Source organism: Ursus maritimus, unplaced genomic scaffold (genome assembly GCF_017311325.1).
Source record: "Ursus maritimus isolate PB19 unplaced genomic scaffold, ASM1731132v1 scaffold_19, whole genome shotgun sequence".
NCBI lineage: Eukaryota > Metazoa > Chordata > Mammalia > Carnivora > Ursidae > Ursus > Ursus maritimus.
The window spans coordinates 35,785,293-35,810,130 of NW_024424341.1; the positions used below are offsets into that span (position 1 = coordinate 35,785,293).

General features: G+C 49.0%; 1 protein-coding gene across 1 annotated transcript in view; it reads left to right on the forward strand.

Moving 5' to 3' along the window:
- Positions 1-24,838, forward strand: part of CDH13 (cadherin 13) — a 981,274-nt gene that overhangs the window by 927,903 nt on the left and 28,533 nt on the right. The window contains exon 11 of the mRNA XM_008689752.2: positions 22,686-22,828. Within this exon, the coding sequence (XP_008687974.1) occupies positions 22,686-22,828 (143 nt within the window). The remainder of the gene's footprint in view (positions 1-22,685; positions 22,829-24,838) is intronic.

The window sequence follows — 24,838 nt, forward strand, 5'->3', positions numbered from 1 at the left end:
CCCACCATATCTGCACTTGCTGTCTCATCTGTTATCTCTTCTGAGAGGCTTTCCTGGGTTACCCTCACTAAAAAACCTTCCCAACCCTGCCTAGCCTCTCTGTAGCGTTACCCAATGTGATGGCTTTCAGACCATCCATCACCTTCTGAAGTTGTTGCATTGTTTGTTTACATGGTGCTTATGATTCTAGAACATAAGCTCTGCCATGTATGCAGTCTACACAAGAGGGTCTGACACATAGTAGCCATACAATGAATACTGAAATGATGGATGGGTGGATGGATGGAAGGATAGATGGATGGATATGTGGATGGATGCATGGATACATGGGTGGATCAGTGGATGGAAGGATACATGGACAGATGGATGAATGGATGGGTACATGGATGGATGGATGGATGGATGGATGGATGGATGGATGGATGCGTGGATGGATGGATGTGTGAATGGATGGATGGATGGATGGATACATGGATAGATGGATGGATGCATAAATGGATGAATGGGTGGATGAAATTGGACAAGCTCAAATTGGCCACGGGAGGTTCCCTCCTAGTTCAAGACTCCTACCACTATGTTAGAGCCCATCTGCTATAGTCCTCCTGAAAGGGTCCTGGGCCTCTCCCAGAGATGCATATCTTTACCTTCCCCTCCCCTACCAACCTGGGCAGCTCCAGCCTCCCCAAAGGCACAAGATTAACGATGAACAGACTTCAGGAAGGACATGAGTGACTGGTTGAACAAGGGCTATGTTTTAAATGGGACAATTCCAAGAGGAGGCCTGGCTAGGAGCCCCGCCCTTGGGATATGTAGGCATACCCCTATGTACCTGCCCAGTCCTCTTATCAACTCCAGTAGGAATCATCCTACCCCTGGGACTCCCTTCTGGCTACCCTCACTCACTGAACAAATGTGAATTAGCCCCTAATCCACAGCTACTGGGAATATACAATTGGCAAGACATATACGGCCTCTATCATCTGGTTTGCCCAGTCTAAAAGATAAGATAGCTGTGTAAGCACTTGCAGTATAAGAGCTCTGACAGTGCCATTTGAGGTACAAAACAAGACGGTGTGACAAGGGCAGAGAGAGGGGCACCTGTAGGGGTCCCAGAAGGAAGGGAGGGCCAAGCTGAGACTTGAAGATAGACCAGGGGAAGAATGTGGAGGCCTGGCACACAGCATAGGCAAAGGCCCAGGGGCTATGTCTGTTCAGTAAACCAGTAGACAGGACCGTGGAAGGTCTTGTCTAGTCTGCACTAGAATCTGAGTCTTGATGTGTGGGCAGTGGGGTCCCTGAAGGACCGAACTCAGAAGGATGTTATATTAGATCTGAATTTTTTATAAAAAGGTCATTCAGACTTTAGGAGAAGAGAGAGGAGGCGGGGAGGCTCCTTCCAAGCTGATGCCAGCCAGGACTGGAGTAGCAGCTTAAGAGAATTCAAAGATGCACAACAGAGTCAAGAAACAAGAAGGTAGAAGTTAAGCAATTTGCAGATTAACTGGACATGGAAGGCGAAAGGGAAGATTCTTGGCCATCCCCCAGTTAGGAAGAAGGTTCTTGACCTTCTTGCTGATTTCCCTTTGATCTAATACACTCACCCTTTGTCTGAGTGCCTCAGCCTTATGGGAATGGCTGGAGCCCCAGGCTGCAGTGAATTCCAAATGCCTATCCCCAGACCAACTGCATCAAACACCCACAGAAGGTGTTAAAGTCACAGAGGCTTAGGCCCTACATGGGACCTAGCAAATCAAGAATCCCAGCACAAGGGCCTGGGACTATGTCTTTGAGCTGCACGGTTGATTCTGGAGCCAGTACTATGGGGCACACAATCTGGGCAACACAAATTCAGTGCTTTCCACTAATATTTGCAGGCAGGGAGGAGGGTGCTGGGAGCCAAGTCATGCATCTGTCTCCACCCCGTCCGGGTTGGCACAGCACCTCCATAGATGAGGTGGGGGCTCAGTGCACAGCCTTGGACTGATGGCTCTTTGTCCCGCTCTCCCTCGTGCTGGGTACGGGCTGTACATTGCCCACGTTTTCACACGTGGGTGCTAGATCTGTGCAGGGGCCGGCACCACAGCATGGCCTGAGCATAACCTGGCTGGTGATTTGGTGTTAAATTTAGACAAAGAAGTCGACCCAGAATGTCCTAAAGCAAAGGCGTAGTTTCCCTGTCCGACACTGTCAAGAAATGAAATGACTGAAACAACAACAAAGCAATGGGCCAAACAGTCAAGTTTGGGAACAGCTTTAACGACTAATTTCTAATGAGAGTTTCAAAACACTAATTTTCCAGAGCAGAAAATCAAGTTGTGCTCATTTATAACCCGTCGTCTGCAATGAGTTGAAGGATATTTCTTTCTGTGCTGTCAGTTAACTTTCTGAGCCTGTCAGAATACAAAGTAGGGTGGCTGGCCAATAAATCAGCTCTTTGGGAGCTGATAAATGGTTATTGTACAAATCCTGCATTTGCATTGGATCTGGGGACATAAATCTACTTCTCATGATCTTACTTTAAAAAAAATGATCCCCCTGAAGTCAGAGTGAGCAATTTATACCAGCATTCTTTCCCAGCTGTTTATTTTTCTCACCTTTAATGGCTGCCTTTCTACTCTCTGCACTTAGACTATACCGTAAAATGTCGCACGTGGTGTAGAAAAATCTGCCAGGACTTTGGTTTGAATCTGCCCACCAGGAATAATTTTATAACTTTCCGCTCATCCATGAATAACGATCACTTTGGTAAAGGCTGTCATAATTTACTAGCATTGGAAGGGACCTTCGAGAACATCATTTACCACTGCCTTCCTTTTGTGGGTGGGGAAGCCGAGGCCTGAGAGCGAGAGTCAGGTCAGGGGCCAAGTTTGTGACAGGACCAGAGCCTCCGTGTGGGGTGGGGAGGAGCCCCTTGGCAGCGCGAGGGAGCAGCTGTCAACTTCATGTAACAATAACAGTGTTCATTCAAGGCAGTGGGTGGATGGATAGAAAAGGTCCAGCCGAGAGCAAAGTGCTTGCTCTCTCCTTCACTCATTATGTACCCCTTCCTTCATTCATTCCTTCATTCATTCACCAGGCAAGGGTCCACCTTACCTCGTTCTGCTGTGGTCTCTACGACCATGAATGAAAATCCCATAGAGGCGACTCGGAGAGTCCTTTGTCTGGCTCAACACGTATCCCAAGCAGGCAAAAATGAGAGAAAATCAAAAGGCCTCTGTCATTTTTGCCCCCTGCAATTCTACCGAATTGTACTATTCTAGAATATTCTGAAGAGAACCATGGGAAGGGTGTTGGGTTTTTGTTTGGTCTTGCTTTGCCCTGATAACCTTGAAAACCACAGTGAACTCACTTCCTTTAAAGTATTGTTCTTATAACTAACAGCTTTATTGAGATATAATTGATTTACCACACAATCTGCCCATTTAAAATATACAATTCAGCGGTTTTTAGTGTATTCACAGAGTCGTGCAACCACGTTCTTTCCCCCCAGAAAGAAACCCTGCTCCACTTAGCCATAGCCTCTGTCCCCCCATCCCTTGCCAAAGGCAACCACTCCCTGACTTTCCATCTGTGTGGTTTTGCCTCGTGTGGACATCCCATACGAATGGAGTCTTAGACCCTTAGGTTCTTGGACCCTTAGTAAAAAGACCTGAATGGGAGCTGCTTAGTGATGTGGAAAAGACACATTTGTCACTCTTGTTTTTTGCTCAGCTTTATGGGAACTTCCCAACATACAGAAATGTTGAGAGAATTTCACAGCAAACACCTGTTCACTCATCACCTGGACCCTAACATTTCATTCTACTGCTTTGCCACAAACCCCCTCATCCATCCCATGGATCACTGACTTAGCGGTGGGTTCTCAAGGGAGGAACTTCCAACCTTCCCATATCAAAAGGGAAAAATACTCAACTTTGCAAAATAAAATGTCAATAGAGGAGATTTTAAAAGCCAAAAGTGTTAGAAAGTTGACATCAGAGGTTCTGAAAGACCAAGTCATGCCCAAATGGCAGAGAAGGCTTAAAAGAGCCCTCCAAGAAAGCACGTGTTTGAGACATGAGGACCGAGGGCTGACCAGGTTTGGGCATGACAAGTCCTTTGAGGGGACCCGCTGACAGCCTGGCTCAACAGTCAAAGCAGACAGAGCCAGGGAGAGACCCGAGTGGTTTCAGGAGTTTGTGGCCTTTTCCTGTCTCTGCTCATTTGCCCACTGTTGGGGGTTTCAAGGATTTGGTTGAAGGGTCAGTTTCGATTCGTGCATTTCAAGGGAAAAACTAGATGCCTGCGGGCAGGTGTTTTTTGTTTCTCTTATGTAGCAAAAGGGTTTGCAGAAACGTGGCTGTATCCAGAGCCAGAGCCCCAGCCAGGAGTAGGACCCCAGCACGCAGCATCACACACTCAGATGCCGTGGGCTATGGTCTGTGGTGCGGGGAGAGAGGAACCCAGATATTCTGCCTCCACAGCCTGTCCTTGAACTTGGGGCTTAAGTCCTTGGTGCATACACAGGACCTGGAGAGAAGGCACCTGCTCGCCCACTGGCCCCACAAGCCTGTGCACCTGAGTGCCGGTGGGACCCTGGAAGGACTGGATGACACTGGGCTCTGTGTGTGGGTGTAGTAGAGACACATTTAATCTGAGTTCCTTTGAAGTGAGAAAGAAAGGTCTTGGCCGGCAGTTCAACAGCTCCTGCCAATATGCACAGAGTAATTCTTTTAAATGAGAGAACTAGCCTCAATCCGCTATAAACTTGATAAACGATATTAAGGTGCTAGTGGGATGGGAATTCCAAATGCTCATCTCAGTCATTCACTCATCAGCCTCCGTGTTTACCAAATGCTAGAGGATGTCCAGGGAGTAGAGCACACAGCCAGAAATAAGCCTTGCCTCCGGGCCCTCGGAGAACTCTGGCCGGTAGGGGAGAAACACGAAATCCCGACCTGTCATTTTTATTGTGTATACATTTATGTATTAGATGGGACCGTATGAAATTGCTGAGATTTGGCAGGTTTTGACCGTTAAAATGGCAACTTCGTGATTCAGCCTAATACTGATGTAGTGGTGTATTAGCCTGCTAGGGCTGCCGTAACAAAATACCCAGACTGGGGGCTGAAACAACAGAAACTTACTTCTCACAGCTCTGGAAGCTGGAAGGCTGTGGTCAAGGTCTGGCCCATTCCACGTCCGGTGAGAGCCCTTCTCCCGGCTTGCAGATGGCCACCTTCTCATGATGTCCTCGTGCGCCTTTCCTTGGTGTGCGCTCGCGGAGAGAAGGAAAGCACTCTCCGGTGTCTCTTCTCAGAAGGATACTAATCCTATCAGAAGAAGCCCCACCCTTGTAACCTCACTTAACCTTTACGACTTCCTTAGAGACCTCATCTCCAAATACAGCCACACCGGGGGTAAGGGCTTCAACATAGGAATGTGGGGGCGACATTATTGTTATTCAATCCATAACCAGTGTGCAATGGATACGTTATATATGAGTATACGGCATATGTATATGTAGGGTTATGTATCATATATAATAGGTATATATTTTGGTACATACACACACACACACTATGACAGCAAAGTCGCACAGCAGACAGAAACACTGACTTTGCCGAGAGGGAAATGGATGTATAGATATAAAGACATCTTTATGTTACTAGTTTTTTACTGGAGGAAAAAAAAAACTTATTGCAAAAAGACTACAAGTAGAAATTTTAGAAATTCTGATAATCAAAAATAAGAATGATGTAAACCCCACCAGCCAGACCCAAGCACAACTACTCTTAAGACCGAGGTCAGTCAGCGAGACATCAGAGTTAAGAGTGTGGATGCTGGGCCTGGATGCCTCATCACTTGCCAGCTGTGTGACCTGGAGCAGATTACACGGCCTCTCTGTGCCTCAGGGTCCTCATCTGTCCAGTGGAGCAGTAACACCGACACTGTGAGGCTATCAGGAGAGTTAAATGAGCTGAACCTTGTGAAACGCTCAGGAAGTTTCTGGCACAAAATAAGTGTTCAATCAACACTCTTTTATTGTTGGTCTCTTCATCACTGGTGTTACTCTTAGTGCAGTTGCCATCAGCATTCCCTTCCGGGGTGTTTTTTCAGTAAGGCTGGCCAATGGGCTTGGGATTACGCACCGAGACCTAGAATAGGAAGGGCTTGGCATGGAGGGCATGACACAGACAGGGACCGTGCGGCTCACCGTGGACTCAGGAGGAGACACCGCTTCGTCACTTACTGGTGTGTGTGACAAGGAGGTGGCAAGCATGCCCTGTGTTTGCCTGTGGGCCTCTGGGTGGCACAAATGCCCGCATAGTATAGAGACCCAGTTTCTCCTGTCATCTCCACCCCACGCACGTAGTCATCTCGCCACACACGTCATGGCTATCATTGTTTTTATTGTCTGCATACTAATTCATTTTTTGGGCAACTAATCACTATCAGCAGACAGTTTCCTAGTATTTTTTAAACTTTTCTGTAATAAACGGTGATTGAGGAAACATTCCTGTGGCTAAATATTTCTGCCAAATAAGTTTGAGTAATGCTTTATTCTGAGACCCTTTCTCAGCTATTCACACCACGAATCTGCTTATTCAAGGCTCTGAGAAGTCCTGCAGAGGAGGGACACCTTTGACTTTATTAAGCCAGTATTCTCACCTTTATGAAATTGTTCCCTTTAACTATTTCTTTGGGCTAAGTTATTTTTAAAATGGAGTTTCTGGGTCAAAGAATATGTGCAGCTTTACAGATTTTCATTTATTTCCTTCTAGAATGGTGTTTTAGGAACTAACAAACTGGAAAGACACATCCAAGACTGTATTTTAATCACAATTACATGAAAAGTTCAAAACACTAAAAGCATATGTGATGTTCTTACAAAAATTGAAACAATCAAGACAAGTGCCAAGAATTACCTGGTTCTTTTTTGAGTCTTCTGGGAAGTCACTTCAGAGGAGGTCGATTCAGCCAGAGAGTATAAATTTTCCTTTTTTTAGATTTCAGACAGAAGAACACGTAAAATGAGTAAAACTCTCTTACAGGGCCTCTCTGAGGGTCACGGGAGATCTAACTGCCATGTGGCAGGTAGCAGACAGTCCGGAAATGCCTATTGTAAATACTGCCTTCGATATAAAACAACAGGGTTCCAAGTCAATGTTCCGTGTGGCCTGACTGCCCTTCCTACATTTCACCTCAACTCAACCCTACGGCTTGTTTATTCATCCAGTAAATACTTGCTAAACGTCTCCCACTGGCCGGGCCCTGAGGACAGCAGCTCCAGGACGTGGTCCTCTTGCAGAGTTTCCGTGCCAGCGGGGAGACAGGCGGTGCTCGCATACGTGATGGATGACTGTGTTCCCGGGGCACTTGCAGAGAGCACCGTGTGCCGACAGGAAAGCACACAGCATGGTGGGACGCAGAGTAACTGGGACAGGCCACCGGGACGGGCTGCTTAACAGGGAGGTGACACTGGAACGGAGGTCTGGAGGGTGATGCTGAGCCAGCCAAGCGAAGAGCTGGGGGCCAGAACTCCTGGCACAAGCCAACGGCTAACGCCAAGCCTAGGAGGGCGGAGGGCCCAGGGGCTTTGGGTCTGGGGAGCAGCATGAGGTGATATTGTGTGGCAAGCAAAGGGAAACAGCTATTGTCCTTGTACAGTGGGGGTTCCGGGCCCCAGAAAGCATCTCGTCTCCCTTGTCAAACTCTGTGCCTCCGCACGCCTGCCCCAAAGTTACTGCTCCCCACGTGCACAAGGCACATGGCTGCCCTCACGCAGCCCGGCAAATCCCTGGGGATATTGACTCCCTGGAATGCCGTCGAGTGTCCTTCCCTTTGCTTCTCCCACATTGACTTCTTGCTCATTCCCTCACCCAACCATTCTGTTCACCCAACCTTGACCAAGGTCTGCGAAGGGTGACGTGTCACTGGATACAGGAAGAGAGGAGGACAGACCCTCCCCTGGGCCCTCACCTCCTCGAATGCAGAGTACGGGAGCAGATGGCAAATGCCCGTGGTGAAGCTAAGCGTCAGGAGGGCAGGGAGCTCCCCGCCTTGCTCACTGCCAACTCCCCAGGCCCCAGCAGAGCGTTCGGCCCCTAACAGGTGTTCAAAAAATATGTATGGAGCGAATGTGTGCAATCAACACCGAGGGCTGGGCATGCGCAGCTCTGAGTGCTCTGTGGGAGAAATAACCTACATCTCCCTCCCACGGAGGAGCCGGCCGCATCAACGGTTGGGGGGATGGCGCCTCTAGACTGGGAGCCACACCAAGGACACCAGAAGTGTGCTCCCAGGTGAGGTCTCTCTGTAGAAGCCCAGACTCTGTGGGCTCCCTCACATAGCCTGGCGTCCACAAGGAGCAGCATCGGCAGATCGCTTGCCACGAGGATTCCAGCAGGGGGAGAAGGCCGGTCACCTGAGCCGAGCTCGGCTGCCTGTAGAAACCTCCTCCGTGGCATCCTGCCAGCCCGTGTCCGCTGACCTTCAAGGCATAATGCAAGGCTTAGCCATCTATTTCACTGCGGTCCCTGCAGCAGCTGGCCTCATTTATCGACTTCTCCAAAGCGTCGATACCTCTGCTCAGCTTGGTCCTAGCTGGGCTCGAAGACTCAGGTGCTGGAGCAAAGGCCATGGCATATCAATTAATCACCCAATAAAAGCCAGCTCTGAGAACAAATGCAGAGGGGTTGATGAAACTTCCCACACTGTCTTCTGACATCCCCGGTTGCTCTCCCAGTGAGCATGGTTGCTTCTTCAGGACAGCCCACCCTGGCACCCTGAGCACCTGGCCCAGACACCCCCTGCCATTGGCTTATGTGCACAAAAGCGGAGCTTCACCTGCAGGCCAGACGGTGCTGGGACCTGAGCAGGGCGACCCCCAATCTGGGCCACACGCTGTCCACCCCAAACTCTGAAACCCCAAGACTCTTTTACCTTATTTTATTTGGCCCTTCAGCTTTGTAAGCAAGTGCTATTAAAGTTTGGAAATCCAATCACCAAATGAGAATAAGGGGCAGGTGATGACCTCAGGAGCCAGAGGATGGTGGGGCCGAAGAGAATCCACATGCATGTGGGGTGAGGAAGGAATCCCAGGCTCTGTCCTGAAAATCACAGAAGGAGAGGCTGCTCTTGTTTAGATGGGGTCACCCCAGGTCTCCCAAAGTGAGTGTAGCAAGGCCAGGCCCCCAGATATGGTGCTTGGTCCCTTCCTGGTTGTGTGATGCACTCTGGGAGACCCGTCTACACTGCCAATCCTGCCACCTGCCACCAGCCGCCCTGGCCTGGCTCTGGCCCATCAGACAGGCTGTCAGGACAGGGGCTGGTCCAGGGACACCAGGGCCCCATTCGCTCCACGAGGGCATGAGGGTGACCCCTGGGGAGCAGGCTGCATGGCCCTGGGTGGGCATGGGGGCTGGGCCATTGTCAAAACCTGACTGAAACTCCTAAATAATTAGATGGGTGCAGTGTGGACCTTCCATATTTGGGCCCTGGGAGTGCTAAGGATGGGTCCATGGGATGTTAAAGTGAGAACCTCCTTTTAATAAGCCTGATTAGGAGAGCAGAAGCCATGGGGCGCCTGGGTGGCTCAGTCGGTTACAGTATCCAGCTCTTGGTTTCTGCTCAGGTCATGATCTCAGGGTCATGGGATCAAGCCCCACATCAGGCTCCACACTCAGTGAGGAGTCTGCTGGAGATTCTCTCCCTCTGCTCCTCCCCATTTGCTGTCTCTCTAAAATGAATAAATAAATCTTTAAAAAGAGAGAGAGCATGCAGCAGCTGTCACCATATTAGAAATGCCCAGAAACAGAAGATACGTGATGGAGGGCAAAGGGGAGGCTCATGTAAAGATCCGTGCCTTAGGCTTTAACTACTTACAAACATGTTGAGATTCTCCAGGCAGAAATGGTAGGTTCTCTAGAGGTGGATTTAGCAGGTATTTTTTCTCCTCCTGAGAATGATTTTTGGCATGGGGTGATTCAAGGTGCCCACTGTCCTAGCTGGAGGCACGTGGGCAGAGATCGGCACGGGGCTCAGAACCCCCAAACTCCTGCCCCCACCATGCCCTCATCCAGCTCACGCGCCCCGAATCACGAGTCCTTGGAGGACAGGGACCACCAACGACCCTTGTCTAAAGAAACAAGGGAGCAGAAAAGGGCCTCTGGCCATGAACTGATTTAAAGTGCGGACCAAAATCCAAAGCAAAACTAGAAAAGATCTGATGGAAATCTTATTTTGGGGGGGGAATGGTGAAAAGTGGTTTGTTTCTAAGTTTGTTTTAACCCCTACCATAAGCTATTCACAGAGCGCTCACGGATGAACCAGCTGTCGCTTTGCCTTGGACGTAACTTTTCCAGCAACATCCCATGACGGTGTGCGCCACCGTCCATGCTCAGCGGGGGCAGCACATTCATAAAGAGGTGCCCTTCCAAGCCATCCGAGGGCTCCATCTATTTTCCACTCTCCTAGTCCTGTGATCCTCAAATCACTCTTTCGTGAGGCCCCTATACGTGGGATCTCCTTTCTCTTCCACTGTTGACGGGCTTCTTTCTGCTCCTTCCTACCTTGTCCTGGGTTTACTCGGATCCCTACACTGCCCTGCATGGCTGACACCGCCTCCTGGCCCCTGCATCTTCTGTGAGATGAGCAGTGGTCCTCCGTGCTGGATTTGTGGTGTGTTGGATGCTTCCGAGCCCCGGGGCTGACTCGCTAAGGCTGCTGACCACGGTTCAGCACGGGTGGTCCACTCATGACACAGCCAGTGGAATACTCAGAAGCGGTCCTTGCGGGCCCTGTTCACATTTGCATTCTTGGGCCCAGAAACACAGTGAAAGCAGACGGATCCTCACGGAAGGAGCGCGTAGGCCAAGAAATGGGTGACTATCCTCACGTTGAGGAAGGTGTACATTCTACCAACTTGTGCCCAACTCCCAAGTCATCCTGTTCATCCCTGAGTGCTTTCTCTAGCGCTTGGGAAAAACCACCCGCCACGGACACATGGAGGTGGGAAATTCAACCCGGCCCCGACCGTGCATGTGAGCCAGGCTTGTTTGTTAATGATGATATTAGTAACAGTGATCACGATAAATTAATAATGGAAGCCATCTTGTGGCTGTGTTTTTAAAGTCATCTGTTCAATACTTTCACCCACACTGGAGATGTTAACTTGTGTTTTCATCTAGAGTTGACAAGTGTGTGCTTGGATTTCAGAAATCTTGAGTTTCTGAGGTCCCAGCTTATTACTAAAGAAAGCCCCATATTTAGTTACTATATCAGGTCCCAGTTTCCCAACTTTTCCAATGTTGTTAAATCTATGACTTTGCATGTTGACTCTGGTTTTCTGTATTTCTCTATATGCCCTGCGATCAGTTTGTCCTGAAGCAGTAACGCGAGGCCCCATAAAGGCATCCATAAGCAGCGAACAGTGCTCAGAGGGCTTGGCATCCTTTTTCAGTAACTGCTGTGTTTATACAGATTTCAAAACGGGGGCGGGGGCAAGGGCAGGGCGGGGGACCTCGTGCATAATCTTTGGAAAAAGTTTGCAGATGGGGTTGAAGCCCCGGCTAGAAAGAGCCCCATCACAGCAACGTCCTGTTGCAGGCCCAGAAGGTCCCATCGCAGCCGCTCTAAATTCTAACAAAGGGGGCGCCTGGGTGGCACAGCGGTTAAGCGTCTGCCTTCGGCTCAGGGCGTGATCCCGGCGTTATGGGATCGAGCCCCACATCAGGCTCCTCCACTATGAGCCGGCTTCTTCCTCTCCCGTTCCCCCTGCTTGTGTTCCCTCTCTCGCTGGCTGTCTCTATCTCTGTCGAATAAATAAATAAAATCTTTAAAAAATAAACAAATAAATAAATTCTAACAAAGGATCCGTAGCCTCAGCCAGGAGCACAGGCAGGAGCACAGGCACGAGCTTTGCTGGGAGAAGCAAGGAGCAGACCCGCCTCACCCCGAACAGGTGGCAAGGGCGCATCAGCAATGACGTGCTTGATGGCGGCAGGCGGCAGGTTCCCCAGGGCGACAGCTCCCTTCTGTCCTGGGGAAGGCTCGACGTGCACAGGGCTCACAACCGAGGGGCAGGTTGGGAGTAGATGGGAAAGGGCTTTCCTGCAGGCGCCCCCCGAATGCAAGAGAATCACTTGCACACCCAGTAACACGTTGTTCGCAGTAGCATCCCCTTCTCTCCCCAACGAGTGAAAGTAGAGTGTGCCTGAGAGCACCTGTCATGTAGACTAAATCACGTTCAGATCTGTTATTACCAACTCCCTGTCACAGCTGAGCTGTGTGTCCCAGTGGCAGGTCTTAGTCTAACTTGAAAGTTGTCAGTGTTCGCTTCTGAATCAAAGAACAGGTTAAGCCCAGGTTATTTGAGAATTTCTAGAGATGAACATATTAAATTCACACATATGTACTATATTATGTTAAGCCTTTCTTGAATGTGTATGATTTTTTTGTAAACAGAAATAGGATTTTAAGGGCGCCTGGGTAGCGCAGTCGTTAAGCGTCTGCCTTCGGCTCAGGGAGTGATCCCGGCGTTATGGGATCAAGCCCCACATCAGGCTCCTCTGCTGGGAGCCTGCTTCTTCCTCTCCCACTCCCCCTGCTTGTGTTCCCTCTCTCGCTGGCTGTCTCTGTCAAATAAATAAATAAAATCTTTAAAAAAATAAAATAAAATAAAAATGGGATTTTAAGAAAGGGTTATGTCAATTTCATAGTTTGGGGTGTGTGTAGGAGAGAAAGTTTGGGGTTTCTTAGAAATGTTACCGTCTAGTCCCAAGTGTCATGGAGTTACCAGCCCCCCTAAAGACAGCCCAACCACAGGATGCAGCCTGAGGGTGTCAGCTCCCAGTTTGATGTCGTAAGTGGAACAGTGGCTCCCAAGCTTTGGTCAGCCAGAACCAGCTGGAGGGCGTGGTAGAAATGAAGAGGCCCTACCACACTCAATAAGGCCGCTAACTCTGATTTGGCCACAATTGGAGAGTCTGTGGCATAGGAAAATTTCCAACCCTCATAGTCTACTTTTTTTTTTTTTAAGATTTTTTATTTATTTATTCGACAGAGATAGAGACAGCCAGCGAGAGCGGGAATACAAGCAGGGGGAGTGGGAGAGGAAGAAGCAGGCTCATAGTGGAGGAGCCTGATGTGGGGCTCAATCCCACAACACCGGGATCACACCCTGAGCCGAAGGCAGACGCTTAACCGCTGTGCCACCCAGGCGCCCCCCTCATAGTCTACTTTTAAGGCAAACCAAAAATAGGGACAATGTTTGGGAAGACAGATCTGCATTGGAGCCACCATTCTGCCACTGAAAAGCCACATGAGGGGGCACCTGGCTCATGGGGGCGCCCAGCTGGCTCTGTCTGTAGAGCATGTGACTCTTGATCTCGGGGTTGTGAGTTCAAACCCCATGCTGGGCACAGAACCGACTTAAAAAGAATAAATAAATAAATAAGTAAATAAGTAAATAAATAAATAAATAATTTTTTTAAAGCCACATGACATGGGTCCACTCTGAGCCTCTGTTTCCTCCTCTGTAAAGTGAGGGTAATAATGTCTGCCTCCCAGGTTGATGGGCAGTGACAGGTACTGATGCGCCTACATTGTGTGGCACCTCCTTGGTGATCAATGAATGTGGCCTTCCAGTTCTAGGTGCAGCAGAAAATAAATACGGAAAATAGAAAAACTTCCCTAGCACACGATGTGTCATGTGGAGGAGACTACGTTTGCCACCCCCGTCACGCATGGCATTAAGTAAACATTTGTGCAAGTACTAATTATGACCCTCCGTCCCTGCTGGAGTCTGAGTTCCAAAAAAGCAGGGAACACACTGCTGTGTACTCAAAACCACGCTTGGTGCCTGGCACATGAGGCACTCAGTAAATATTTATGCCGCAAGTGGGTGAGCAGTATGGTCACATTAAAACATACACGTGTGTGTGTATATCTATACATGGGCTGGAAGCCTCCAGATCAAAGTTTTGGTGTTTTTTTTTTATTATTACGTTATGTTAGTCACCACACAGTACATCGTTAGTTTTTGATGTAGTGTTCCATGATTCATTGTTTGCCTATAACACCCAGTGCTCCATGCAATACGTGCTTGTTTCTAAGGTAATAAGGGTGATTTTAATTTGATTCTGCTTATCTGTATTGCCTGACTTTTCTGCAGTGAACACAGAAGACCTAATCAGTGCGTCCTTACGTAAACGTGAGAGGGACTGAGGCCACATACCACCTTGCCTACAAAACATGTTCCTTCATGAACTTCCAGCTTCTTACATATATGGTCTCTAGAACTAAAATGGTTCTAGGAGAAATAGGAATTAAATGATTTCTAAAAAGAAGTAGAATTAATTTTGCTCTGCCAGTTTCCCTGTTCTGAGCTTGGTCCGTGCAGAAAACTATTAACACAGCAGGCCTGAGATGGGTCTCTCGGAGGCCCTCTTGAGAGAGAGGTCTGTCCACGGGGAGGGGATAGACAGGCACCTTGGGACCAAATTCCTTTAGAAGTCTGGGTCATGCAAGATATGGGCCAAAGCACGTTGAAGAAGGCTTGTACTTTCATTCATTCAACAACCGAGTACCTACTGCGTGTGCTAGCGCTCTTCTAGTTACGAGACGCAGAGGGTTGAGTAAGATCAATGCATTCGCTGCCCCAAGGATGGAAGCTGGGGAGCCAGCCGGGTGAGGAGAGGGCCTTCAGACAGAGGACTCACAGCGGTCTCCACGGGGGCACAGAGGCCTCGGTATTTGGGCTGAGACCTCAGCGCTGGTGAGACACACACGAGGACATCTAAGGCAGCCACGTCCTGGGAGCCACATAGAAAACCTTGAGGCTGGAATGAATTTGGTGCATTCAAGGAACAAAAGCCCATGTGCCTGCAGCTTTGGGAGGGTGAGGACAGAGTTTGGAAATGAGCGTGGGGACTTAAGGCCTTGCAGTCACAGCCAGGAGTTTGAATTTTATTCTCTGCCGAATGGGAAGCCATTGGAGGATCCTGAGCAAGGGACTCATGATAGGATATAAAGCTGAGAACACCCTGGTTGCTGTTTGGAGAAGGGATTGCAGTAAGTAGAATAAAAGCAAGGACTCAGGTACAGTGCAGTGGTCCAAGCAAAAACTGATCCCTAGTGTCTTACCTACTTCCTACAACAGAGCAGAAATAATGGACTCGCACCAAACCTCCTTCGGTCCACTGCAGGGGCGGAAGGTGACCTCCTTAGGAGTGGCTGTGCGTTGCTTATTGTCATGATAGGAGTCAAAATGTCTGGATGGAACCAACCAAGCCTTGCCTATGTGCCGTCTGCAGATGGCAGCCTCCAAGAGAATGGGATGGTCAGAATTGGAATCTGGTAGAGCCTCATGAAGGATGAGCACGGGATTCCACCAGGGGACTCTGGGGTTCCCGGGAGAGGGGATCCAGGGAGGGGTTTAGAGGCGTCAAGAGCTCCTCCCCTCTTCCCAGCTGTTACTTTGCCATGGACGTCCATAGCACCATGCTAGGCTAGGCAGGCTCTCCCCCCACCTTCCCTGCCCAGGCTGCTCCCTGGGCGGCTCCTCTCATCCACATCTACTGGTGGTGGCCTCTCCCCATCCCTGGAAGGTCCCTCCCGTTACTGAGACTGCTTTCTTTGGCTCTGGTGCCCCGGCTGCCCCCGGGCACTCCACAAGCCCTGAACCGTGATGGGCTTGGGCTGCCTCACTGAACCAGGATTCTCGGATTCACTGGCCTTTCCATCTGTTCTGTGTGTTTTGTCAGAAGATTTGAAATAGGCCCTTTCCTTTATACGGAGAGTCACAGCTACGTGAGCCATTTCAAAACAGTGTACTTCCTTCAGCTGGAAATTCTATGACTTTCTAGTTCTGTTTTTAAATAAGGTGGTTGATGTGAATCACCCAAGCAGGTATTCCATCTAACACAGAGGTCCGCTGAGCTGGAATTAAGTGGGGGGCTGAGGGTACGCTTCCTGTTTCCTTTCTTCCCTGTGGCTTTACAGGTCGTTTGCCTCCTTCAGTAGAAATGTGAAATTCCTCTGTGTTCTTCCTTTCCTCGTCCAGGCTCTCACAGTCTTTCCCATCCTTGGTCCCAAAAAACCAACCCTCCCTACAATACATGATATCAGCCAGGATATTTCTGATGGTTCCCCGACTAGTGTTTGCTCTAGATCAGGGCTTCTCTGACTCTCGTGGACCTACAAAGCCCTGGGGATCTCGGACGGACTCCCTCTGACATGAGTGCCAGCCCAGTCCCCTCCCAAGTAATCCACGCTACCAGTCTATAAAGAGATGCCCAGACCTCTCTGTGTTCAAATACAGACATGCTAACATGCCCAAGGGTCCAAAGCATTGGAAAGATACCCAGCTTCCTTGTTCTGAATGGATAAGGAGTCAGTGGAATTTGTTGAATGGTCTAGCTTTTCCAAACAGTCTAACATGCATCTGTATCAAATAGTAAATTTCCAAACGTACATATGGATAGACATAAATGTAATTATATATAAAATATTTGTCTAGATAGATTGATAGCTCTCCATTTAACTAATATATATGGTAGATATATATCCTATTAGGTATCTATAACCACATCTGTACCTGTCTGCCCGTGTCTCTACCCATCGACCTAACTTGCCCATTTCTGGTTCTCTAATGTAGCATCGATCCCTTGGCTAATCCTGCACTAATAGCAGGGTCTTACTTTGTAACATGAAGTCTACTGTAAAAGGAAGGCCATGCTAAACCATGTGGTTTTGGTGTTTGTGCTGAACAGCCCTCTATCCCCGTGTCACAGAAAGTGAACCCAAGAAGTTTACAGAAGGGACTTGTCAAACCTTGGATTCTCTCCCTCCTGCCACTGCTACCTGGGCCCCATGAGGGCTGAGCCTAGCAGCCTCGGCTCCAAAAGTCCTTCCAGGTCAGTACCTGGCCCTGGCCCTGGCCCCTGGCCTGGCGGTTTCCTTCCGGCCTCCCTGGGGCCCTATGGACAGTAAGCCTGCTTCCCAGGAGAGGCACCGGGCCCGAGCGTGGCTGGAGGCGCCCAGCCCCACTTCCCCACGCTGCCTGACCCTGCTAATCAACTTGCCTGTGTCTGCCTAGGCTGACACCCAGAAGAGGCCAAATCCCGACAAGCACTCGAGCAGCTCCTGTGAAGCTACATTACGGGCTGATGAGTCCCGTTTTTAATTTGATTTTTCTTCCCCTGTAACAAGCGAAGTTCACATTACAGATAAATTGCCCGGAAATTCCAATTTAATAAGGCATGTGCATTTTTCAGGCCTAAAAGCATGGAAAACATCTTGCATGCTGGTATTTTTATACCAAAAGTTTTATTAAAAAGACAGCTTTGAAAATGTCAGAAATTTACACAGAGTGTCTGGTGAGTTGGTCAGAAGGCCTGATTTGACAAAAGGGCCCATCACCCAGAAAGTGGCAAAGCTGGTTGGCTGGTGGTCTCCAGCTGCTCTCACCTCTGGGTAGGACACTCTGGGTGGGGGAGGGGAATCACACCCACACTCAGGTCCTTACCCCCAGCTCTTGGCTTGCATTGCATGGGCACAGTGTAAGGCAAGGTTGGGCACTCGGGAGTGCTCAGGAATGGGGGTGTCCCCTGTCCTTCTCTGTCCAAGGCTAGGATTCTGAGTAGAAGCAGGAAGCCAGCATCATGGAGACCCAGGACACAGGTGTTGTCCCCAAGGTCTCCAATGGGAAGAGACACCAAACAAAATAAAATAACTACTAGAGGGAAACAAAATTAAAGGCCGTGAGAAAACACAAGTAAATAGCAACAATCATGGATACCGGATTTTCTTTTATAAAAATTTTTCTTTTTGAGCGAGAATGCACGCAAGTGGGGGGAAGGACAGAGGGAGAAGGGGAGAGAGAATTTTAAGCAGGTTCCATGCCCAGCACAGAGCCAGATGAGGGGCTCGATCTTACAACCCTGAGATCAAGACCTGAGCCGAAATCAGGAGTCGGACGCTTCACCGACTGAGCCACCCAGGCGCCCCTACCTGATTATTTTCTAAGGAAGGAAAATAGTGAGTAAATTTTGTGTAAATTGAGTAAATATTGTGTAAAACCCCTAGGCCTGGCTTTCTCTGGGAGGGTGAGCAGATGGGCCTAACTGCACTGGGCATCGTTCTTAGGGGACAGCCTCCAGGTTAATGTCTCAACTGCTCCTCATCCAAGAGAAGAAGCGAAGATATTCCTCATGCCACGAAACTGTAGCATCACGAGATCAAATCCACGACTAGGGAGAAACAAGGAGTATTGTTTCTTTGCCCACACGAAAAGCTAGATAATTTAATTCAGTTTTTATTTATATTCTAAACTCTGATTTGAGTAATCAGGGAATAAAATATGGCCCAGGTAAATTTTTCATTGCTTCAAATACGTGGAACCACCACGAATCACTCCTGATCAACTGCGAACGTGTTACCTGGCAAGACAGGAAACAAACGTTACCTTTCTTTGCATTTCCCATTTCTGTGATTATTGCAACCGGCAGAGGAAGGAAGCAACCATATGTCCTGGGTGTCGCTGGGGGCCAGGCACTCCGCCTGGCCGGGGGACGCGAACGGCCAACACCTGGCCCTGAGCATAAGTAACAAACCGCACCCTGCTTAAGGCCCAGCGCCTGCAATCCCTACACGCCCCTGTGGGATTCCAGCTCCGCCATGGCTGCTGTGCTGCTCTGGGCAAGTTGCTAAGCCCCTCTGAATCTTGGTTATCTCACCTTTTAAACAGGGGTGATACCAACTTCATCTGGTTATTGGGGACCACCGAAGCGAATGTGGTGCCGACTGAAGAGTTTGGCCAAGGGCCCTAGAACAGTCCACTCATCCTGACGTCAACAAGCACAGAGTTTGGTGAAGGCAGCAGACCTACAAGGGTCCATATGATGCTCCAACAGGGCTTTTAGTCCACGTTCGTGCCCAGCAAGGACCCAGAAGAAGTGACTACTTCTTTTTTTTTTTTTTAAGATTTTATTTATTTATTTGACAGAGACAGCCAGCAAGAGAGGGAACACAAGCAGGGGGAGTGGGAGGGGAAGAAGCAGGCTCCCAGCGGAGGAGCCTGACGTGGGGCTCGATCCCAGAACGCTGGGATCACGCCCTGAGCCAATGGCAGACGCTTAACGACTGCGCCACCCAGGCGCCCCAAGTAGTGACTACTTCTAACCAGGGACTCTTACAGAGTGACCTGGAGGAGGCCTTTTGGCCCAGTCTTAGAAGACAGGAGTTTGCAGGTGGAGACGTAAATTGCTATCGAAATGAAAGACAGGTGTTTTTAAAGTGGTTCATTCTCATGAGTGATGCGTTTCTTCTGTTTTTGAGAAATAAGGAAATGATCACTGAGGCGGCAAGGGCGTGTGGGAAAAACTGCGTTAGCCCCACTCATTCCTCCTGTGCTCCCTGCCCCTGTTTCACCTACAGAACACTGTCTCCGGGCTCTGCTGATCCGGGGGTTCCCAAAACATTCCAGGGGACTGTACAGATCCCATATTGAACCCAACCCCAGTGGACCACGACAACATTTTGGCGGTCCAACTCGCTCTGCTGGGAGCCACACACCTTGTGCCGGGCCCCACCCAGCCCTCACAGCTCCCCCAAGAGCCCTGGAATTCTCCCGCCTCTCCGAGGAAAAGGAAACAGACAAGTAGCTCGCCCAAGGTCACACAGTGAGAGTGCAGGTCTTTTTCACTCCGACGTCCATGCCTTTTACTTCCATGTGACGCTGACAACATACGTGACCCCGCGTAGCCAGGGCAGAGGTTGAGAGCAGGCCTCTGGCACCAGCCAGCCGGGATGCAAATCCCAGCATCGCCACGCACTTGCCCCTGACCTTGGCAAAGTGGCTTGTCTCTCTGGGTTGGTTGGTCAGTTTATTTTTGCACAGGGGTAATATTTATTTTTTTCCTTGGCAAAAAGTCAAACAGCACCTTTTTAAAAACAAAGATTCCACTTAAGGGTTTTTTTTAAATATTCAAGTAGATTTTAAATGATACAAGTACTTTGAAAACTAAGAAATCTACAGCCTGGAATTTAATAGAGAAAAAGTAAGACAGTGAAAAGATCTGCAGCATCCAGCGTCTTCTCAGTTTCCCCATCTGTGAAATGGGAATAATCATACTATCAACCTCTCAGGGTGGATGTGAGGGCTGAAAGAGTAGATATGGCACACTCCCCAAGAAGTACCTGGCACATAGTAAACAGTTTCATGTTGGATGCTGCTATTGCCACTATTATTATTAAATCGGTACTGCACCCCTGAGGCTGTTCTAGAAAGACCAGACCCCCTGCCTTGTAGGAAGCATTAGCAGGGCCTACTCCCTGGCCCCCAAAATTGCCTCCAAATCAGGGATGGCAGCTCCCCTTCTCCTCGGCCACATACCTGTGGACAGCCCCTGGGTCTCACCTTCACATGAAGAATCTAACCCATGACACTTGGAGTCATGCTCGTTCTGTACTCGAAAGTAACCGTTTCTCAAAAACTGGCCAGTATCTTCTGACCACCCTCCAGTAAGTTAGCTGGGAAGCAACTTCACGTGGGGGTTCAGAACGGGGGCTCTGGGCCGACATTCTGGCTCTACAACCTTGGTAGCTGTGTGGCTTGTGTTTCGGTTTCCTCATCCGTAAGGGGGGATATTACACCTACTGTGTTAGTTTCCTCTTGCCACTGTAACAAACTGCTCTAACAGATTACTGCGAAATTGTTGGGGCTAGAGATGTATTCTTCCCTATTCTGAAGGCCAAAAACCCAAAATCAGTCTCACCGGGCCAAAATCAAGGTGGGCCATACTTCCCCCAAAGACTCTAGGGGAGACTCTTTTGCAATAGTCTCGCCTCTACCTCCTGGTCACGTGGGCATCTCCTCTCTTCTCTGTATGTCAAATCTCTCTCTGCTTCCGTCTTATAAGGACACCTGAGGTTCCATATAGTGCAGTAATCCAAAAGCCCATCTCCACCTTGAGATCCTCCCCTTAATTAGACCTGCAAAGTTTGTGCCATCTAAGGTGACATTCACAGGTCCCCAGGATTAGGATGTGGACATCTTTTCCACTGTGAAGACTAGGACAGTAATTTGCCCCAAACTCTTGTTGGTTAAAGCCGGTTTGAAATGTTCTAAGAACCAACGCCGGCAGTATAGGGCAGAGATGATGGACTGTGGGCATCTTAACCTGACTGATGAACCATCGGTTTTCGTGTCCCCTCAGGGGCACATGGCAGGAGAACACTGACCAGCATCTCTCTGGCTCAAGTCAGAAGTAGTTGGAGCACCTGCCATGTGTCCCTGGGACAGTCCCACGTTACCCAACCCACTCAGTTCAAAGAAATCTGAGTCACATTCAGTTAGAGGCTCCCAGATAAATAGGATTTCCATTTCTTACCTAATGCACATTTTGTTTGAATCTCTTAGAATGAGCATGGATTACTTTTACAACAACCTCAAAAAATAGTAACAGTTTAAAATTCTTTGATGGTTTCCCATTATCCAGAACCCAAACCCCTTACAACGGTGGTTCATATTCTTTATAATCTGTCTCCCTAAACTCATATGCCTTCAGTGTACCCCAGAGCAGCTGTGCCTCAACCACAACCATCCACATTCTGGTGCATAAATATTCACTCAGCAACTGTCTGATGAGTGTTGTGTATGTGCTAAGCAATGTTTTAGGAGCTGGGGTCATGGCAGCAAACAGATATCCTTGCTTTTGTGGTGCTTACATTCTAGTGCATCTCTCTGCTTCATGTGTTAATTGGTAATGTTCTCGCTTCCTGACTTGTCTGTCCTCTCATTCTCTGACAACATCCCACCCTTTCCTCCGGTCTTGGTTCAGACACTGCATCTTCTGCGAGGTCTCCAGGGTGACCCTGTATCAGAGGTAATGGCCATTTCCTCCAAGCATCCTTGCGCCCTGCCCGTACTTTCATAGTGCTTCTCCCACCGGTCTGCACACGGGACACAGCCAGAGCATTAAAGTAATACAGCTGGGGGGCGCCTGGGTGGCACAGCAGTTAAGCGTCGGCCTTCGGCTCAGGGCGTGATCCCGGCATTATAGGATTGAGCCCCACATCAGGCTCCTCCACTGTGAGCCTGCTTCTTCCTCTCCCACTCCCCCTGCTTGTGTTCCCTCTCTCGCTGGCTGTCTCTATCTCTGTCAAATAAATAAATAAAATCTTAAAAAAAAAATAAAGTAATACAGCTGGACTTGGGCAGCTTTGAACTCGGCCTCTTCGAGAGCTGGGCAGATACACTCTCTCTCCTCACAGGCTCATCATGAGGCGCAAAGGAGGCGCATGCACAAAATATTCAGCACAGAGTTGGTGGTCAGCCGTCACTTTCTGAATGGACAACTGTAATTGTAATGATGTTTTGGATTTGTATGAAGAATTATCTGCCCTGGGGTGGCTCCGTCCATTAAGTGCCTGCTTTTGGCTCAAGTCATCATATCAGGGTCCTGGGATCGAGCCCCGCGTTGGGCTCCCTGCTCAGCAGGGAGTCTGCTTCTCCCTCTCCTTCTGTGCTTACTTGCTCTCCGTCTTATTCTCTCACTCTCAAATAAATACATAAAATCTTAAAAAAAAAAAAAAAAAGAATTACCTGGGACCTAGCATGAGAGGTTTTGCCCACTACTCAGTGAATATTTCTTGATTCTATTCTGAGTATAATCTGAACCTTGTCTGGGAATTTTTTTCAGGTATTCTGTTTACAAGGACCCAGCAGGCTGGCTGAATATTAACCCCATCAATGGGACCGTTGACACCATGGCAGTTCTGGACCGTGAGTCGCCATTCGTCCACAACAGCGTGTACACTGCCCTCTTCCTAGCAATCGACAGTGGTGAGTAACTTTTAAAGTATACACCAAGTGTATACTTTTCAGTTATAAATGCATTTTTATATCTTACATTTCTCCTGGTAACACCCGGAGGTGTTCTTGGGAAGAATATAAATGTGGGAGGCAGGGAAGGCAAACGTTTAAACATACAGTAGGTCAGTCATACCCCCAAATCCTGGAATTCTCCGGTCTTTGTCCAGTTAGAGGTCAGCGTGCTGAGCTCCCTGCACTCCGTCTTAGGCGCCCCAGCTAGGAAGGCGCGCTGATGCCGTTCAGCTTGGCATCGTGCTCTCATCCGTGGGACGGTTCTTTCACTTAGTGCAATTTGAAAGACAGTCCTAGAGGACATCACCGAACTTGACGACTGAATTGTCCCACAGGTTTTATCCTGTTATCACAGGCAACCATGGAAAGACATCAGGTGCACTCAGCTAGGAGCTTCATAATCGCAGAACAATGGCTGTTCATTCAAAAGCTAATGATGGACCATCCATGTGCCAGACTCTGGTCTAGATGCCGGGGATACGGCAGTGAACAAACAAGAATGACTATCCTTGTGCAGCTGATACACTCATGGAGAAAGGAAGCAAATTGAGTAAAATACATAATACGCTTTTGGGAAAAAAAGGGGCGTATACTATTTATGTATGGAACCAGGAAACGGAAAAAAGATAGCAGACAGCAGGGTGCTGCGGTTCTAACGAGGCAGCCCAGGGAGGCTTGCTGTGGCAGCAACATTTGAATAAAAACATGAAGGCAGTGGAGATGGGAGCCCTGAAGTTATCTAAGGGAAGGGCAAAGAGGCCACGAGGGCTGGACCAGAGAGAGTGGGCGGGCCAGGAAGGGGGTAGGGATACAGATGGTGCGGCATCATGTGGGCCCCACACCACCCTATGGTTTTTCTGTGGGTGAAATGCGACTCTGTGGCCGAGTGCTGAGTAGGGTGCAGTGTGACATGATCATGCTGCCCTGTTGAGATCAGACATGGGGGACAAGGGCACAAGTCTGGAGAGACTGGTGACAATCTAGGCATGATGGTGGCTTGGGCTGATAATAGGAGAGGGATGAGAAGAAGTTAGATTCTGCAGATAGTCTCTCCCTTTCAGACACAAAGCTAACAGGATCTGCCGTTGGCTGAGATGGGGGTCAGAGTTGGTCTCGGGGTATGTTAAGCAGAGATGTCCCTTGTGTCAATCACACGAGAAGTTTTGCCCTCCCTATTATTCCGGAAAGACAGATGTTCATGGCTGAAGATTCAGTTTTGAGTCCTATATATCAAAGTGAATATTCACAGGACCTTTGGCATGTGCCTTCTTTATACGCAATAACAGGTAAACTAAGACTTCTCAGACCCGTCTCCATATGCTGGGCACTAACCTGCAAACCACCTACGAGATCACATGTCTGAGAAGCGCACAAGCAGGGTGGCATGCAGTAGGCAGAGAGGGCTTCACAATGAAATCAACCTTTGAGTTTGGCCTTGAAGGATGGGTAGGATTTGGATAGGTGGCAGGAGAGGAAGTAGAGGTGCCTGAGAACACAGAGCAGAGGAATCAGGACCAGAAAGGAGTGTGGTGTGGGTGGTAAGAGAGGGAGAGAGAAGAGCTGCATCCACAGTGAGTGAGCAAGTGGAAATCTATTTGGATGTATGTGGAAAAGTCGAATCTTCAAAGCATCTCAGCATCCAGACGAGTCTTTTGATGGAGCGGGCAGCCAAAAAATTGTGTAAGTTCTTGAGGAGGAAAGTGCATGATGCAATAGCCTGCAGACACTTGTCCGCACACACTGTGCCTGGTCCTGGAGACTCGGAGTCGAATAACGCATGGTCCTTGTACTCCATGTGCTAATGAGTGATCTGGGGAGTTAGACTGGTGAGCACAAGACCCCAATGCAGTGTCATAACTATTCTGATGGACCTAAGCCCAGAGGAGTCCCTCATCCAGCCTTGGGGGTGGTCACAGGGAGCTTCTTGGTTAAGGGGATAAGGATAAGTTGAGAAAAAGTAATGCATTT